This window comes from Dipodomys merriami, unplaced genomic scaffold, assembly GCF_024711535.1.
Source record: "Dipodomys merriami isolate MVZ:Mamm:240054 unplaced genomic scaffold, mDipMer1.0.p SCAF_910, whole genome shotgun sequence".
Lineage (NCBI taxonomy): Eukaryota > Metazoa > Chordata > Mammalia > Rodentia > Heteromyidae > Dipodomys > Dipodomys merriami.
Genome location: NW_027206525.1, coordinates 202,952 through 222,658, shown reverse-complemented (window position 1 = coordinate 222,658; position 19,707 = coordinate 202,952). Strand labels below are relative to the sequence as shown.

Below are 19,707 nucleotides of genomic sequence, written 5' to 3'. Positions count from 1 at the left end.
GTTCAGGGAGTAAACAAGACACAGAAGTACAGGTGGGATTATTTGGGTGGTAGAAAGCGAAAAGTGGAGGAGGGAAGGGAAAAAGAAGGATAATCAAGAACTGGGATATAGCTCAATGGTAGGGGCACTTGCCTAGCATATGCAAGGCCCTATATTCGATCTCTAGCACCATCATTTTAAGAAAAGGGGTAGAAAGTGAATACAACCAAAGTACATTATACACATATGAAAATGTCATAATGAAACCTACTACTTTGAATAATTGAGACACACTAGTTAAAACAAAACAGTTGCATTTCTCTGCAGAGCAAGGCAAAATAAAATTTTATTGAATATTCTGTATAAGAAAATAGTGATTCAAATTTGTGGAGGGGAAGGGGAAAAACCAGTCGTTTAAATAAGGATACAGGTGGACCCGTTGCAACAATGAGAAGTACAAGTTGTCATGTCGAAAACGAACTTTACAACTTTGGTGGTGGGGGGGGGAGGATTAGGTGGGGGGTTGGGGGGAGGCTGGGAAGGGTAAACAAAGGAGGAGGCTACAATGCTTGATAAGAAATGTACTCACTATCTTGCCCATGTAAATGTAACCCCTCTGTACAGTATTTTCACAATAAAATAAAATCAAAAAAAAGAAAAGAAAATAGTGATTCAAGGAAGGAGCATGAAGAGGGCCTCTCTCAGTGGCTGAGGGAGGGAGATGGAGGCAGTATAACCAGCCACAGTAGCACCTGATATTGCCTCTCAAGTACAGCAGTGCTGGTGGAAACTACAGCCTTTCATGGTTAGTGGTACTGCCTGTAATTCAGATGATGAGATTGGGTATAACTTCCAGTGCCATGGTCTAAATTTGGCACCCCTAAAGATTTTGTGAATTCCTCCATATTCTCTTAGTAAACTCCATTTCAGATTAAATCAATAAGCATTTATTTCTTTATTTACAATTAAGACACACCCCCGACTTAAACTGAAAACAAAGACATTCCAGGCAGGGGGAATAACATAAACAAAGTCTAGCTTAGTGATTAAGGAAATTTCTGAGGCTGGACAGATCTGAATTTGAACCAAGGTTCTACATTTTACTAGCCATGAAACCTTGCTCAGTCACAAAACCTTAAAACTCTACAAAAGCTCAATCCCTGCCTAGTACAACAGAGATGTCAACACGCATTTCTTTCTTTTTTTTTTTTTCTTTTTTGTCAGTTGTGGGGCCTGAACTCTGGGCCTGGACACTGTCCCTCAGCTCTTCAGCTCAAGGCTAGCGCCATACCTTGAGCCACAGCGCTGCTTCCAGCTTTTTCTGCTTATGTGGTGGTAAGGAATCAAATCCAGGGCCTCATGCATGCAAGGCAAGCACTCTACCACTAAGCCAACTTCCCAGCTAGCTCAACATGCATTTATTAGGCTTTCTTGAGAATTAAATGAGGTCATGATGACTTGTCTACATCTCTTAGTATCTTACAAAGAATAAGAACTTCAGTGATAAGCACTTCACTACTACTAATCATGATGATGTTAAATATTATACATGGAGGAAAATATGAACAATTTAATTCTGCTAATTTTTTTTTTTTTTTTTTTTTTGGTCATGGGCCTTAAACTCTGGGCCTGGGTGCTGTCCCTCAGCTCTTCAGCTCAAGGCAAGTGCCCTACCACTTGACCACAGCACCACTTCTGGTTTTCTGGTAGTTAATTGGAGATGAAAGTCTCACGGACTTTCCTGCCCAAGCTGGCTTTGAAACGTGATCCTCAGATCTTAGCCTCTTGAGTAGCTATGATTACAGGCGTGAGCCACCGGTCTCCAGCTCTGCTAGACTTTAAAACATGAAGGGGGGATACAAGAAATGATGGCAGAGGGGCTAGGAAGGTGGCTCAGTGGTAGAGCGCTTGCCTTGCATGCCTTAGGCCCTGGGTTCGATTCCTCAGCACCACATAAGAAAAAAGAAAAAAGCCGGAAGTGGCGCTATGGCTCAAGTGGTAGAGCGCTCCCTTGAGCTAAAGAGCTGAGGGACAGCGCCCAGGCCCAGAGTTCAGGCCCCACGACCGGACCCAAAAAAAGAAAAAAAGAAATGATGGCAGAGACAGATCATGCAGAAATTTTAAATTATATTGAGGAACTTGAGCTTTATGGGTTAGAATCACTTAATGGTGCTTATTGTAAAAAATGTACATACTTTATCATAAATTGTTAGCCAGAAGACTGATATAATTCAATTTTGCACTATATATGCATTTTCCACATCTATAGTTCACCCTGACCACTGGCTGACTAGGAGAAAAGTTTATGAAAGGAGAAGGGTGAATGCACTCTAAGGTGACTATCAGAAGTATGAATCACATTTGTAAATCTGATATTCTCCTATAAGTTTTATATGATCAAGTATCACCTGCCATCTTTATAACGTATTGTTAAGCATCAGCATCTTAGTGTGTATTAAGTGAAAGACGGGAGGTTTTATTATCAAGACAAGAACAACCAATATTTCCATTTCATGGAGCATGCTCTTACTTGCAAAATGCTAATAAACATTACGTTGTCTGTATTTGCACTGACCCTCTGGTGATGAATAGACAATCTCATAGACACTATTTATGTCTGATTTACATTTACCATGCTCTTCTACCTTTTTATCTTTTCTAATTTCCACCATTATCTTTTCTCATAACTTGCTACTCCACACATATATCAGCCTTTGAGAAATATCACCTTGATTTAATTTTAATTTTTATAGTAGCTACTGAATGCAAACATGGATCAGTATGTACAACTTGGAACCAATGCTGTGAGAAAAAGTATGAGTTTGCTGAAGAAGGCTAGAAAAGGTGAGAAAAGCAGAACCTCAAATATGTTCTGTAACCAATTTATTTTATTTTCTGCTACTCCCATCTGCTTTGGCAATGTAACATCAGTTTAGTCAAAGGAAAAAAATGTGCACAGACATCTGAGTCCCACAGAGCTGAGTTTGAATTCTAGGCCCTACACTTCCAGATGCAATTATACTCATGTTACTGAGAACAGTTTTGAAGCCTAGGAAGACTATGTGACTTGCATGTACATGTGTAGATTGTATTGGCATGCTTTAAAAAAATCAACATGCTAACAATATAGAATTGAATAAATGTACCTTTCTTTTCTTTATTTTTTGGTTCCAGTACTAGGAGTTGAACTCAGAGCCTTGTGCATTTGGGGCTTGGCTTGTTTGCTCATGGCTGGCATTTTTCCTTCCACTTGAATCATGCCCCCAGCCTGGCTTTTGCTGGTTAATTGGCATTAAAGTCTCATGGATTTTTCTGCGTGAACTGGCTTTGAACTATGATCATCCAGACTTCAAGGATCTAACTAAGGCTAGATTACAGATGTGAACCATCAGCACCTGTAGCCATTTATATCTGTAGGATCAATCATATTTTCATTCTACTAGGTTATTAGTGGTCGGTATCTAATACCTACAAAAAGATCACAGAGGAAAATACATCTGCCAGAGCTGAATAATAGCTATTTCAAAGATTCCCTAAAGACCTATCCAGGCACCAGTGGCTCATGTGTATAATTCTAACTACACAGGAAACTGGGACGTAGAAGATGGTGGTTTGAAACCAACCTGAGCAGAAAAATATACAAGACTGTATTTCCACTTAACCAGCAGAAGAGCTAGACTAGAAGTAAGTATGGCTCAAGTGGCAGAATGCCAGCTGTGAGCAAAAAAGCTGAGAGCATGAGGCCCTAGTTCAAGCCCTTGGTACTAGCACACATGTACACCCGCATGCACGCACACACAAATAGCTTACATGTAGTCCAATTCTAAATAGTACTATTACTGTTGTATCGTCAAGATAGTATGAGGGAATTCTCACTTTGACCGAGGCAACTCTGAAAAGATAGGAGGTAGCCTTTGCTTCAAGCATAGTTTCCCTACCCTACACCTTAGAACTAGCTGTTAGAGAACAGAAACAATGTGCTAGTCTTCCTGATTAACAGTGTGGTACAGTGTATACACTATGTCAAAAAAAGTAGGTAATAGCCCAACAACTGTAGCTCATCACACCTGTCATCTTAGCTACTCAGGAGGCTGAGATCTGAGGATCTCTGTTCAAAGCCAGCCCAGACAGGAAAGTCCATGAGACTCTTCACCAGAAAACTGGAAGTGGTGCTGTGGCTCAAATGGTAGAGTGCTAGCCTTGAGCTGAAGAGCTCAGGTACAGTGCCCAAGCCCAGAGTCCAAGACCCACAAGCAACAAAAGAAAAAAAAAGGGTAAATTTATTACGATAGAATTACCAAAGTTTTCTCTGATTTCCAAACATTGTCAATAGGTAATAAAAAGCAATAGTAATAATAATGACAGCTAAGTGTTTACTATGTGCTAGTTACTAAGTATGTACAGATGATTAAGCATTAGTAAATCAACATAGACATTAATTAATACCTACTCAATAACACTATAGTTCACTGTTTCTTTGATTTCAAAGTTACAAATTCAGAGAACATATATCATTGTGTAAGGTAGATGAGAGTTTCTGGAAGGCCAGGGCCATTCTTTGACATATTCTTTAGCATATCACCCAGGTGTTTTGTTAGTGTAAAAGCCAGGCAGATGGGCACTTTGACTACTCTCACCTCAGGATTAAACATATCAAATGCCTGGCTTGGTTCCAGGTGACTTTATGCTTTCAGAGGCCAACCTGAACCCAAAACGATTATGTTTGTGCTGGAGTTGACACAGGAAAACAAGTCACTGGTCCCTGGTTCTGCCAAACTTTCAAGTAAAGCATGCTGTGGAGTCCTCAATCACTATCCAAAATAGAGTGGTGCTCTTTTTGATGACAGGACAGCTAATTTAAATGAGATGAATTGTTTTCATATTATCTGTCAAACATTTGACTTCAGAGTGCTAAATCCAATGTACACCCTTGCCTTTATAACAAATAAATTACAGTAGCTCACTTATTGCAATGAAAAATAGAGTAATATATGCAGTAATAAATATTAAACTCTGTGATAAAATCTTTATGGAGTAGTTTTTCTGAAACTATTAAAAGGCACTAATATGGTGATTTGAACACAGTAAGCACTCAAAGTTTAATAGGCTAAAAGGAGGATATTCATAGAGCAGATCCCAAAGGCTCAATAGCTATGTGTTCATTTTACAAAATGAACTCCAAGAAATGGAAACAAGAGAAAAACAAGTTTAATAGGTTAAATTATAATAATAGCAGCAATAGTACTACTTTCAACCTCAAAAGATATTCTATTTCAAAACATTAAAACTAACATAAGCTGGGTCCCAGTGGCTCACACCTGTAATCCTAGCTACTCAGGAAACTGAAATCTGAGGATCATAGTTCAAAGCCAGCCTGGGCAGGAAAGTCCGTGAGACTTTCATCTCCAATTAACCTCCATAAAACTGGAAGCAGCACTGTGGCTCAACTGGTAGAGTGCTCACCTTGAGCTGAAGAACTGAGGGGCAGCGCCCAGGCCCCGAGTTCAAGCCCCACAACCAACAAAAAAAACAACAACGTAACATAAAGGTTCCAAAGCCATAGCATAATTGATTATAAAACTGAATTACCTATAAACTATATTGTATATGTAGCAATTTGTAAATGCATGTGTGTATATTTATCTTTAATCAGAGCTATTTTATTTACATTATATTATAAACCAATATAAGCCATGTACTATGGAAAAATATCGGAAAACAGCTTGAGTTCTACAAAGACTTTGTATCTGAGAGAAAAAAAAGCAAGTAATTTATATGTTCTCAAAAATCTTGGGACACTAGAAGTAATAGGTTTCATTTTATAGTTAAACTAAATCACAGGACCATGAAAACAGTGTTTAATAATGCACAAAATGAATGAAAAGAAAAACTGGAATTCAGTTCTTCTAGCTGCCATTCCACTATTATCTAGACCATTCAGCCCTGACTTTGTGGACAAGTTGATGCAACAAACTAACTTAAAATTTAAAACCAGTTGAACAGGCTAGGTTTGCAGGCAATATACCAACAATTCGGTATAATAATACCCAACAACTAAAATGTTTTGTGTGTTTGGTATACTGTATAACTATTCATTAACCCACACACATCAGTGGATGTTAGGGTTTTATTGCTAATGCTGTGCTCAAAGAACTGTAGGATCATAAGGAACATAAAAATCAGACATGAAATATACAGCAGGAAAAATCCAATGTCTTACCTTAACCAAGCCTCAATGCACAAATAAAGTAGAATACATATATTGGAATGGCAAGCATCCCCTCCTCTTTCCCATAATTTCCAGTAACCCTTTCCATACTCTTATGCATTCTTATGAATGATTGATAAGACTAAAGAGAACCTAAAAAGCTATTTGATTCATGCTGTTTCTTTTAAAGTGACCACCATCTAAACACTTCCTAGAGTATTTTTTTAGTTTATTCTTTAAAGACTTGTCACTGCTGGGCAAGAGTGGCTTACATCTGTAATCCTTAGTTACTCAAGGGTTAAGACCTGGGGATCCTGGGGCAAAGCCAGCCTGGACAGAAAAGTTCCAGAGATGGAAAAAGCAAAAAGATGTCAAAAAGATGGCAGTGGCAGACACCAGCTTTGGAAAAAAAAAAAAAAAAAAAAAACCTAAGGGAGAACACTTTGATCCTGAGTTCAAGCACTTGTACCAACACACACACACACACACACACACACACACACACACACACACACACACACACACACACACACACACACACACACACACACACTAATTACCAAAGTTTTTAAAAAGGAGGGAGTAGGGGCTGGGAAGGTAGCTCAGTGGTAGAGTGCTTGCCTTGCAAGCATGAGGCCCTGGGTTAGATTCCTCAGCACCACATAAACAGAAAAAGCCGGAAGTGGCGCTGTGGCTCCAGTGGTAGAGCACTAGCCTTGAGCTGAAGAGCTGAGGGACAGCGCCCAGGCCCAGAGTTCAGGCGTCATGGCCGGCAAAAAAAATAAAAAGGAGGGAATATTATGTTATTATGTTGTCCTTAGAATTAACAATACTACCTCTAACTTCTTTTTGCTCATATGTGTGTCAAGTAAAAGCTCTAGGTTTAAAAAAAAAGAACTAATCCCTGTTAACATGCTAGTTTCTATGAAGCATACAATGCAATAAGTTTTTGTCAGTTATCTAAAGAGTGTAACATTTACTAAATAAAAGCTATTTAGCACTCCACATCCCGGCTAAAACATTTCTACTCCTTATCATTTTCTTTCTGACTAGGCAGAACACATTCCTTCTTTCCAATGAATAAATTTCCCCTTCCCTTGAAGCTTAGCAGTCTCCCTGGCAAGGCATCATATAGAACAGCTGTTATATTACCAGTATAAAAGCAATCCCATCTGATCTAATTGTAAAACATATGGGACAGACTGAAACCAAATTTGGGGGTGGGAGTGTCTGTGTTTTTAAGAGAAGGAACAAAGATCTTCTATTGGTAGAGACTGTGAACAAGGCCATGAATTCAAATTTTGCATGTTTTAAACTATATCTATTTGAATAAGTTGCTTCAGTTAAATTAAAGTACACATTTTAAACTCCATTTACTAAACAAAATGAAAAAAAAAATCAGTTCTCCATTTCTAGCTCATACCAAAAGTTTCAGTTAACCTTCCCTAACTGTACCAAATCTTACATATGTTATCTCTACCCTGAGTTTAAGCTTTGTCAGGCCTCTGGACACAATCTCACCAGTCTCTTTTCTTCAGAATCAAGACACTGAGACTTGGCAAATACTTCTGATTTAGACTAAATTTGCTGAGTCAAACATAGAAAGTAGAGGTAAATGGCTCTGTGTGACATCATCCAACTTGATCTCATGTGAGACTGACCAAACTTATCCTTTCTTCATCTTAACTCATTTATTTTTATCACTATAAAATTAAAACTAAGTAAACTCATGGAAAAAGCTTGGCAATTTCAGAAAAGCACTAAGAAACAATTGGAGTTATCCACAAACTCATTACTTAGCTTTAATCAATTAATACGTTGTGTAATTCTCTTCTTTTTATGTATCTTGCTACCAAATCCAAGTATTGTAATAACTGTGTAATAGTTCAGAAACAACTATAATTTCTTTATCTCAGGATGTCAGAGTAGGAGAATTTATATTTCCAAAATCTTTAGTGAGGTGAGCACTGGTGGCTCACACCTATAATCCTAGCTACTCAGGAGGCTGAGATCTGAGGACCAAGGTTTGAAGCCAGCCCAGGCAGAAAGTCCCTGTGAGACTCTTATCTGCAATTAAAACATTCAAAACCAGAAGTGGCACCATGGCTCAATGTGGTAGAACACCAGCCTTGAGCAAAAGAGCTCAGGGACAGCACCCAGGCCCTGAGTTCAAGCCCCACAACTGACAAAAAAAAATTTTTAGTGAAAGACTAAATCCTAATAATAATAATAGAATGGATTAAAATGTAGGTAGTGATGTGGAAGAGAGAGGTAGGGGTTACGTGGTTTACATGTGAACCCACCCGGACTCTCTAGTCCCTATCCCAGCTCCTAAACACATGTAAGGAAGCTCAATTACCCAAATAATGCAGTTTAAAAAGTATAAACAAATTCTACCTCTATCATTTCATTTGCTCAAGATCAAAGGATTAGTAAACAAACCCTGAGTTCCATGGCTTAAAGACAAGGGTTCAGCTTTCCAACTTTAGCTATTCTTTCTACAAACATCATCAGATGTTCACTGTCTATTGTTGTTCTTCCTTTAAGAAAAATAGAAGGGACAAGGTTATGTAACAAGTTAATAATTAATGTAATATATTAGATTTCAAAAAAACTCCATCTGCCAAAGTAATAGGTTCTTATACTATTATTATAAGCCACTGGGGTAAGTTAGATAAAAGTGCATTTCTAAACTAAGAGATAAGCTATTATTACATTATTTTCCTCAAGCATATATACTCTATGTCTACTGTAGCTACTAAGTGTTCTTTCTTTGGCCAGTAAGTCATTAAATATTGAGAATCTAATTTGGGGCTGGACAGTGATGATATAAATGTGAACAAGACAGAAATCCCTGTCCTCAATAGAATTTATGAAACATGATAGATTTGGGCAAACTACTTAAACTTCATAAATCCAAGTATTAGCCATCCATAAAATAAGGATAATAATATTTACAATTGTATTACATAAAAATTAAATTATATGATGTATATTTAATTTAAAAAGACTGATAGAGCTAAGCATTGGTGGCTTGTGCCTGTAATCCTAGCTACACTCAGGACACTGAGATCTGAGGATCACAGTTCAAAGCCAGCCTGGACAGAAATATCTAATATCTTCAATTAACCAGCAAAAAGTGAGATGTGGAGGTGTGGCTCAAATGGTAGAGCACTAGCCTTGAGTAAAAAAGTTAAGGAAGGGGCTGGGAAGGTGGCTTAGTGGTAGAGCACTTGCCTTGCATGCATGAGGCCCTGGGTTCGATTCCCCAACACTACATAAGCAAAAAGAAAAAAAGCCGGAAGTGGCGCTGTGGCTCAAGTGGTAGAGCGCTAGCCTTGAGTTGAAGAGCTCAGGGATAGCGCCTAGGCCCAGAGTTCAGGCCCCACGACCAGACTCAAAAAAAAAAAAGTTAAGGAAGAGTGCCCAGGCCCTTTGTGTATATATTGACACACATAAATAATACATCAATAAGGATGAAGTATGGATGGCAAAGTCCTAAGAATTTTAAAGGCATTCTGTAAAGCACAATGCACTTCAAACTTGTTAATTATTATAAGTACTCTGTTCACACTATTAAATTTAATTATGTTTCTATAGGGAAAATTCTGTTATTCAAAAGATTAAACATTTCTCAATCAAATTAAACCTTGCATAACTGTGTATAAATCCCAAGTCAACTTACCAACAAAAACAGCTCAAATTACTCATATACAGAAAAAATGCCACTTAAAATACAAAAAATTTTAGAGGAAGATTACTTTGTTCTTAGTGGTGGAGAAGGGTAAGAGGTTTATCTAAGCAATAAAGATCCTCAGATAAAAAGAAAATCTTTTCTCTATTTTTTTCAAAAAGAGGTAATTAGCACCATGTCCTAAATATTTATACAAATGATGACATCTGTATTTCAAATGGACTTAATAACCTAAATTAAATTTATTTAAATCAATAGGAAAAGGGATAAAGTCACTGAGTAAGACATGTTTTATTCTGAGTGCAAAGTCTTCAACCCCATGCATTCTGATACCAAGACATCTTCAAGGACTTTTTGTTCATCTAGAAAGGCCTTGTGGAAGAATTAGGCTTTGAGAAGGCACTGAGGGAGGTCAAAGTAGTAAGTTGTTCAACAGAGAGGGTAATTTGGGTCCCTAAGGAACCTGGAAAGAAGCCGGGCGCCGGTGGCTCATGCCTGTAATCCTAGCTGCTCAGGGGGCTGAGATCTGAGGATCATGCGGTTCAAAGCCAGCTCAGGCAGCAAAGTCTGTGAGACTCTTATCTCCAATAAACCACTCAGAAAACTGGAAGTGGCGCTGTGGCTCAAGTGGTAGAGCACTAGCCTTTAGCTGAAGAGCTGAGGGACAGTGCCCAAGCCCAGAGTTCGAGCCCCACAACGGGAAAAAAAAAAAAAGAACCTGGAAAGAATGGAATGGGCTAATAATGAGACAAGAATGAGAAGAACATATAGAAGAATTTTCATTTATAAACAAGCAAGCAGAGTAGAATGAAGACTTTTGTTTTTAAGAAGGAAAAATTGGGAAAGATTTCTCTAACAATAATATGTAGAACAATAACTTATGGAATGGTGGCATTATTAGAGAGGTTATTCAGATACTAATCAGAATTTCTTAGAAGTACTTAGACACCATCAAGGATAATTATTCTGAGCAAACTTTTATTGTTGCTCAAATACATAGGGATCTCAACAATCTCTATCTTTTTCATCACTATTTTTTTAAAAATCTCCCTTTAAAATTACAAAAGTGTAGGGTAGTTTCTAGTGAAAACCAGATAAATTTCCTTAAAAGAAGACTTAAGTGATCACAGACCAGGTGTCTATGATATAAAATAGACTTTCATGTTATACCTAAAGAAAACAAACAACAAAGTTCAAGATCAATTTAAAAGGCATAGATTAAGGCTATTTATAACTAAAAATATCATCTAACATTTTCAGATAAACAATATCTTATATTTCTATCCTCTTCTGATCTATGAAGTGCCCTAGAGCAGTAATCTCTCTGCCCATAATTTACCCATCAGTAAAACCAGCACTATAATGCTTTACTTCCTTTCTTTTTATAAGGGTGCCAGGACGTCTGGAAGTTAATGTTCACATGTTTAGGAATGCTAAGATGAGAAGTAATGCATACTCTAATTTCATAGGTCCTTAGTAAAATCAAGATAAAAAGGTCTAGTAAGATTATTTCAATGTGCAAATTTTCAACTAGCCAAAAGGCTTCCTGAAGACATCATTCAAAAGCTTTCAAACTAATGTTCTGGAGTTTATGTTGTTCCAGAAACTATTCAGACTAAGGAATTTCTATACAAAATGAGGCACTTTGGACAAGAATAAGAAGTAAGTTTGAGAAGTCCCCAGACTTGGCCCTAAAAAAGAATTCAGATAAATTTATCTATCACAGACAAAATTAAAGATAAAACAAGAGTAGAGTAATAGCTATAATTTAATACCACAACCATAAAACATTGAAGAGGGTAAATGTATAGAATATAATGTCTTCTCTGGACCTGTTTTCTTATCAGAAAATAAGAATAGGAATTGAGGCCCTGAATTGTATCTCTAGCCTCCAACACCAGGGAAAGGAGAAAAAAAAAAGGAAACAGGGTAGTAATAGTAACTAATTCAAGACCTAACTATTCTAGGATTAAATGACTTAACATATGTAAGACACTTAAAATAGTTCCAGGAACATAGTGTGTTTGCAATTATGTAGTCCACATCCTTCAGACCCGATTAAATATTTGAAGTTCCAAAACTAAATATTTTTCTGTAACTCATTTGGTGGCAAATACCTGCCCTGCCCTGAACATAGTTGGCAACAAAGCCTGGCCTGCTCAAATGCAAGACTACTTATAGTCTCTTTTTATCCCAATCAATGTGTATTTTGTAATGAATATCCTCAAATATTTGGCTACTAGATGCTGTCCCAGCGTCAGTAAGGTGGATTTATTAACTTCCTAAAATCTGAAAAATTCTCAAATATATTCAAGCACCCAGAATTGAATAAAATATTAAGAACCTATATTATCTTTGGATCTCTACAGTTTGTTTCCTTAAAATAAATGGTATCTTCTTAAATAAAACATAAGTAATAAGATCCTGAGCCTAGTAATAGGAAATTTTAAGATGAAGAAAGCATCTTCCCCATGGAACTAGAGGCATGGTTCAAGTGACATAGCAACAGCACTGAGCAAAAAAGGTGAAGGGGAGCTCAAAGCCTTGAGTTCAAGCCCCAGTACTAGCTTTAAAAAAAAAAAAAAAGGAATTTTCCAGTCTGAGTAGGAGGGCTCTGGCTGCTATTATTTCATGTAGAATATACACAGTTGGATATGGTGGTCCACACCTGTAATCCTAGCACTGGGAGGGAGAATAAGGAAAAAAGCCTATGCTATAGAGTGTGTTCCACACCAACCTGGTTTACAGAGCAAGATCCTGTCTCCAAACCAACAATAAGAAAAGGAAAACAAAGCAAATAGAATCTATTGCAAATGTTTCATTTACATGTTGTAGTAGAATTTACAAACTAGGGCTTTCCTCTCATTACCTGAACCTCAAATAAATAAGGCTCCTTTTTACAGTACTGGTCAAACAGACACTTGAGAACTCACCTAAACTGTTATCCCTTCCCTGTAAAAATGTTTTATCATCCATCCTTACCCTGTGAGGAAGAATAACCAGCCCGCCTTGACTTGCCCTTTGACTGTCTGTAAGAACACCCTGTAGGTAATGTGAATGAACTGGGTGGAGTACACAAACAAACTTGGGATCTAAACGGATGACTTGAATTTAACAATCAAATCAATCCTCTATGTATGGTAAATGTCTCCATTTGTTAGTTTAGAAAAGGACAGAATTTCCAAGCCCATAGAGAAAAAAGACCCATCAGGCTCTTACGCTTTTAAGTAAAAGATTCTAGTATCTTTTTTCTCCTTCTTCTTCTCCTTTTCCTTCTCCCTCCCCTTCTTCTTCTTCCTCCTCCTTTTCTGTCTCCTCCTCCTCTTCCTCTACCTCCCTTGTCTTCTTTCTCCTTCTTCTTTCTTCTTCTGTATGGGTCCTGGACTTGCCCTTAGAGCCAGAGGGCTATCCCTGAGCTGCTCTTTCCTCAAGGCTAGCACTCTACCACTTAATTCACACTTCCATTTCTAGCTTTTTGCTGTTTAATTGGTGATAAGTCTCTCAGACTATCCTGCCCTAGCTGGCTTTGAACCGAGATCCTCAGATGTCAGCCTCCTGAGTAGCTAGGCTTAAAGGGGTCACTGATACCTGGCTAAAATTCTGGTATCTTAATGGAGCCAATATGTCCATTAAAGAGATTGTGATCAAGGCTTAACTATATCATCTTCAAGGTCACAACTAGAAAGAACAAGGTAACTGTCCTCTCTTCTAGAGCTAATTGAGCACAGCTAGTATATTATGTCCAGGTTTTTTCCACATCCTGAGAGTATCACAGAAAGACTGAAAAAGTATAGTAAAGAGGAGACTCTAGTAAAGAAATATGAAAACATATCACATAAAGACCAGTTAAATGAGTTGAAGTCATTTAGCTCAGATTCCAAAGGAGCATAATCACTGTCTCTAAAACCCTTCAGAATTGCCATGGCTCAGATAATCAGACTTGTTCTACATGGCCTCCAGTGGGCCCAGCCAGACCATCATCATTAACTACAGCTATGCCTATCAGCTACCTCTATACATTCTTAAAATGTAGAGCCATGTCAGAATAGAAAAGCCTATTGTACCCTATTAGTCAATAATTCAAAAACTCCAACATTTGTCATTACTTCAGAGTTTTATTACGATTTGCTAGTGACCCAGCATCCCTCTTTACCCTTCCCCAAATGTCCTGTCCGATCAGTTGAGTACTCTGCCAGGTTTGTGGGAGGAAAGTGCTTGCTTGCTGGGCAATTACTTTCAGTTTGCAGAAAGTGAGTGTAAACAATGGAGAGCCCTAACTTAGGGGTAAGCAAAAACACTCAGCTAAGTCTCCAAGAGAGAAATTCTTAATTCAGAAAGCATCTGTAAGATGTATCAAATCAAATATTATACTTAGTTCTTATAGGAATATTGAAATGAGGAAGAACCTCTCTTCCTAATGCCAGGGAATCCAGCTTTACAAGCCAAATCAGCTCTTTCAAATTCAAATAGTTTTCTTCTGTCAAAGAGCTCTGTTTACTATTTAAACCCTTGGCTCTGGTTAAATAGTCTATACTTGCTATCATAAAAGCTAAAATTAAGCCAGGCAGCAGTGGCTCACAACTGTAATCCTAGCTACTCAGAAGGCCGAGATCTGAGGATCACAGTTCAAAGCCAGCTGGGGCAGGAATATCTGTGAGACTCTTATCTCCAGTAAACTACTCAAAAAAGCCAGAAGTGGCACTGTGGCTCAAGTGGGAGAGTGCTAACCTTAAGCAAAAGAAGCTCAGGGACAGTGGCCAGGCCCAGAGTTCAAGTACCAGAACCGGCAAAAAAAAAAAAAAAAAAAAAAAAAAAATCCTAAAATTGTTTATCAGGTCACAAAGCTAATGAAGCGCCTGAGAACTAGATACTGGCAACCCAGAGTGACTTCACAGAGTAGTAAAACTCCAGATTATTTAAAACAAAGGGAAGTGACCAGAGTTGGACATGCTAAAACTAAGGTTAGTCCATGGAAAATACTAATAACTTTGAACAATTCAAATGGCAAATACTAATTAGCCCAATGTTACTAGAAATTTATTTGAATTCTGAGCATTGATTCAAATCAAAGTATTAGACAAATATAATAAAAATGGGATGAACTTAAGAACAGTCTTCTCCACTCTTTAAAGCAATCTAAGTGTGTATAGAGATTGGTTGAATAAATTATGACACATTCTGACAATAGGAAGTACAACTATTAAAAATAATTAGATCCAAGGTACTCACATAAATATATATGTATATATACAATCAATGATACACAGTTAATACAGCAAGTTGTAAAACAGTATTATAGAATCATTCCATTTTTTAAAAACTATTTTATTCAATTAAATTTTCTTTGCAGTACAGGGATTGCACACTCTAGACCAAAACCTGCCCACCTAAAAACTATTTTTAAAAATTCTGTGTAATGATCACACATGCCCAGAAAAAAAGTTTGAAGGAAAAAAAACCAACCAGCTGCAAACACTACTAACATCTAGAGGTTTACTGAAACCAGAAAACAGTAACTTTCACTTTTCACTTGGTAGACTTTTGGTTTTTTGTTTTGCTTTGTTTTTGTCAGAAAGGGTTATCTTAGTGTCTTTTTAAAACAAGGAAAACCAATTATCCTGAGTTATTTATCCGATACTAACCATAGTAAGAAATTGCAACCTTAATGCTACTGTGTGCTTGAAATTTTAAAAAAAAATCTAATTCTTTTTTTTTTCATTATATTTTGCTAAATGGAAAAAAAAATTTAATCACCGCAAGTCCCTACTTGGTTTCTCAAATGCTTTTCTCTATTTAAAAAAATGCTTGGTCAAAAGCATATTTAACATACACATGGTGCTTATACCAGGAATTGTGCTAAGCACTAAAGACAGTTTTGAGCGAGGATCTCTGTATGTAGCTCAGCTCAAACTTATGATCCTCGGTCTCAGCCTCCTGAATGCTGGGATTACAGGCATGCACCACCAGATTCAGCTCAAGATGTTTAATTCTCACAGCAATCTTACAAGTACTATAATTATCTTCATTTCACAGTTGAAGAAAAGGAGGCCAGAAAGGTTAAGTAACTCGCTCAAGCTTTCATAGGGACAGCCCACTGGAATTCTAACCTAGGAATGGACAACACAGTCCATACTTTCAACCACTATAATTCCTGTGTTTTAATCATATGTCAGTGTCTCTTCTAGAGGCCCAAATCATCACAGGTTAAAAAAAAGGGGGGGCCTAGTTAATATACCCTTGAAGCTGGAATCAATCCAAATTTGGCTTTTTTTTTTCAGAATGAATAATCAAACTCCAAACCAACACTGTATCAAAGCATATAACCATGTGGGAAATTTCTCTGCAGACACAATTATAGTCCAAAGTCCATAACCTGACTCACAGTAAACCACTGAGCCTAAGAATTAGGTCAGCTGATCCAGCCAGACAAGGGCTTTGGACATACCTCCACCCCAACTCTAAGCAAAAGAACTCAGAAACTCTTGTCTAAAGTCTTGACAAGTTATATTTTCTTGGCTAAGGACAACTTTAGATATAAAAGGAGAAAGAAAGGAGTCAGATCTAATGTTGCTTGAGACTTTAACCAGAAAGAAGAGGAGCTTTATTCTCTGTATGAACTCCAAATGAAATTGGCCTCTGTCAGCATCAGCAAAATCAGCCTAGTTTTTAAGGGGACAAAAATGGGCATCCCTGCTTAAATTGTCTTTAACCGAACACCTGACCTTGTAATTGAGAAAATACGTAGTGCAAGGAAGGGTTTTAACCTAATTTATAAACGTGTTCAACCTAGATAACACACGTGCCCCAAATGACCTACTGAATCTACTTACTTGCAGAGAAAACATGGATGACAATAGCTGTTTTATTTTGTGACCTCGGGTAGTGTACTGCTGTTTCTAAACAAAATCCTCTCCCTACCTCTTCCACCTGGCACAGGCACATCTGATATTAACAACAACAAGAAGAAAAATGAACAAGGAAACCGGGATCCCTTTCGCTCAGCCTTTGACCTGTGGGGTGGATGGAAGCAGGGATGTTTGCTGATTTTCAAACTTCCCCAGATAAACCAGGCGAGGTAGAGCCGAACCCAAAAGTTTGCGTCCCTGCTGGATCTCTTCTGACAAAGGCCAGAAAAACCTGGTTTGGAAAGAGATGCGATGCCTGGGCGAGGGCAGCTTCCCCCGACCCGAAAGAGCACGGCCCCGGGGGTGGGGGTGGGGGTGGGGGGGAGGAAGAGGGAGGGGGAGAGGCTGGACAAAAAGACTTCCCAGACCTGGGGCGAGGTGGGTCGTGCAGAGGGTCAACCTAGGCGGCTGGAGCTTGGATCTCCCCTTGGGGAGTCGAGACCAGAGGAGCGAAACGAACCATTCCAGCCAAGCGCCCAACTCTAGATGCCCGAGGCTGGGGTCCGGGTGGGGAGGCTGCCGCCGCCCGACAGCCAGCGCGGGGACTCACCTGGGGGAGGAGGGGAGGGGGGCTCGGTGGCAGGTGGGGTGGGCGGGACGCGGCGGCTGCTGCTGCTGCTGCTGTTGCTGCTGCTGCTGCTGCTGCTGGGGAGGACGGCGATCGGGGTCCGGGGAGTGGTCGGCGCCAAAACGGTGGTCGCTACCGGGGTGGTCGGCGCCCGGTCAGTGGCCGTGGAGAGGGCGGTCGGCGCCACCGGGGTGGTGGCAGTGCGCTCCGCCTCGGGAGGAGCGGTCGGCGAGCGGCCGGGCGGCGCGCGGGAGGAGGTCGCCGCGGGTCCCGCGGTGGCCCGGGGAGGGGTGGGCTCCGGGGGCCGGGCTGGGGGCGTCGAGGCCGGGGGTCGGCGGACCGTGGCGCGCGGGGGGCCGGTCGGCGGGGCCTGGGCCGTGGGAGCCGTCGCCTCAGAGAAGGGGTGGCTGGGCTCGCCGCGCAGCCCCGGGCCCGGCGACGCGTCCACCTGCCCCTCGGCCCCGCCGCCACCGGTGACATTCCCGGCCGAGGCGACCGAGGCGGCGGCGGCGGCGGCGGCGGCGCAGCACAACAGGGCGAGGCCGCCCAGGCTCGGCAGGCTCCTCATGGCGCGCTCGGCTCCGCCATTCATTCATTCAACCAGTCGGTTGGTCAGTCATCTTCTCTTCCTGGCAATCCGACCGAGGAAGCCGCCGCCGCCGCCGCCGCCGCCGCCGTCGTCGTCGCTGCCACCGGGCGCACCATCGCCGCCTCCCTCTCTGACAGGCGGCCGGCCCCGCGGGCGGGCCTCAGCTCGGAGGGAACGACCCGGCCGAGCGCGGACAGCCCGCCCTCCTCGACTGGCAGCCGTACCTAGCCAATGAGAGGCCGCTCTCGCCCACGTGACCCACCCGCTTCCCGGCCTCTTTGTAGCCCAGCAGACCAATCAGAAGACATCGTGGGAAAAGGGGCGGGACGTAGGGCGGGAGGAGGGTGGTGCGAGCGCCGCTGGAGCCGGCCGGGCCAGCGGCGGCTCCCGCTTTGTCTGCCCGTAGAGCCGGGCGCGGGCCCTCCGGCACCCGGCGCGGAGGAGCAGACAAAGGACGCGCCCCGTGCGGCAGACGCCGGGCCAAGTCCTCTGCTTCACCGGGCTGCCAGCGCGACCCGGGGCGGGGATTCCTCTCTCCGAGTGACCCCGCCTTCCTGAACAATGGGGCGCCGGCGCCGCACCCCGTTTCAGGCAGGGACTGGCCTGCGGCCCCCCGCAAGGAACCAGGTCGACCCTGTGACAGCCTTGCCTCTGTTGCCAGGAGAGCCTGGCCTAGGCCCTGCGAGGTCTGCGCTGCCATTTCCACTTCAGGGATGGGGAAACTGAGGCACGCCCCCACCAAGCACCTGCTTGTGAGCCTGGCTCATCATCAGTGGAGCCAGGCTGGACGGGGCCGGTCTGCAGACCCGTCCCGGGCACAAGGTGCTGGACTCTTGCCTGGGGAAACGGACTCACTTACCTCGCACACTTTACCCCAGGAAGACCAGAATCTGACCGGAGTTGCATCTCCGCTTCTAGCGAAGTGGTTCAGGGGTCTGACTCCGTTTTCTCACCACTAAATGGAGGTGATGGGAGGCACCCCATCCCCCTCACAGAGCTGATGGGAGAATTAAATGATGTACATAATGGGCTTAACCCAGTGCCTGGCCCACTATGGTAAACCCTCATTAATGCTAACTACTCTCAGCGAAGTGTGTCCAGACAAGCCTTGGGTTGGAAAGCAGCCTGAGGGCCTCAGCCCTGCCGGGCTCCCCCAGAGACTCTGGCCTGTTGTCACAGAGATGGGGGTGGGGCTGACAGCAGTGCTTCACCCTGGGTGACTTTAAACCCTGGGTGAAACTGCAAATCAGGCATGCGCAACCTCATACCATCAGCCAGGACCATGGCAGCGCAGCTTCTAGGGGGGCAGCCGGGCAGGGCAGGTTTGTCATCTGATTGGGCTTAATCCCAGCTATGCAGCTAACCCAGTCCTGGCCTTCTTGATGCCTCCCCTACACGGTCGGTACTTGTGCTTGGTTTCCCATTAGTCACTGGACTCCAACCAGACCAGCAGGATGAGATTTGTGTGCAAACGTGTGTATGTTAAAGAAAGCATGCCTTTATTTTCCTGCCTGAGTAGTGGGTGTGGAAAGGATTTGTATGTGCTTGGTGGAAAAGCATATGTATAAGTTCATCTATGTGAGTTTTATACCTGTGTGAATCTGAATATGGGAACTAGATGTTATTTGCATGTTTGTTTTTTTGTTAATAATCTGTGCCTGCCTAGTGGTTGGGATTGTTTGGTTGGTTGTTTGGTCGGTTGGTTGGTGCTGGACACTTGAACTTATTGGCCTCACACTCTCTCCCTTGGCTTTTTCACTTAAG

General features: G+C 41.4%; 1 protein-coding gene across 1 annotated transcript in view; it reads right to left on the bottom strand.

Annotated features, from left to right (window-relative positions):
* LOC138821399 (multiple epidermal growth factor-like domains protein 9) overlaps window positions 1–18,035 on the bottom strand; it is a 91,833-nt gene extending 73,798 nt beyond the window's left edge. The window contains exon 1 of the mRNA XM_070013598.1: window positions 17,337–18,035. Coding sequence (XP_069869699.1) covers window positions 17,337–17,946 — 610 coding nt within the window. The 5' untranslated portion in view covers window positions 17,947–18,035. The remainder of the gene's footprint in view (window positions 1–17,336) is intronic.
* Window positions 18,036–19,707: the final 1,672 nt, after the last annotated feature.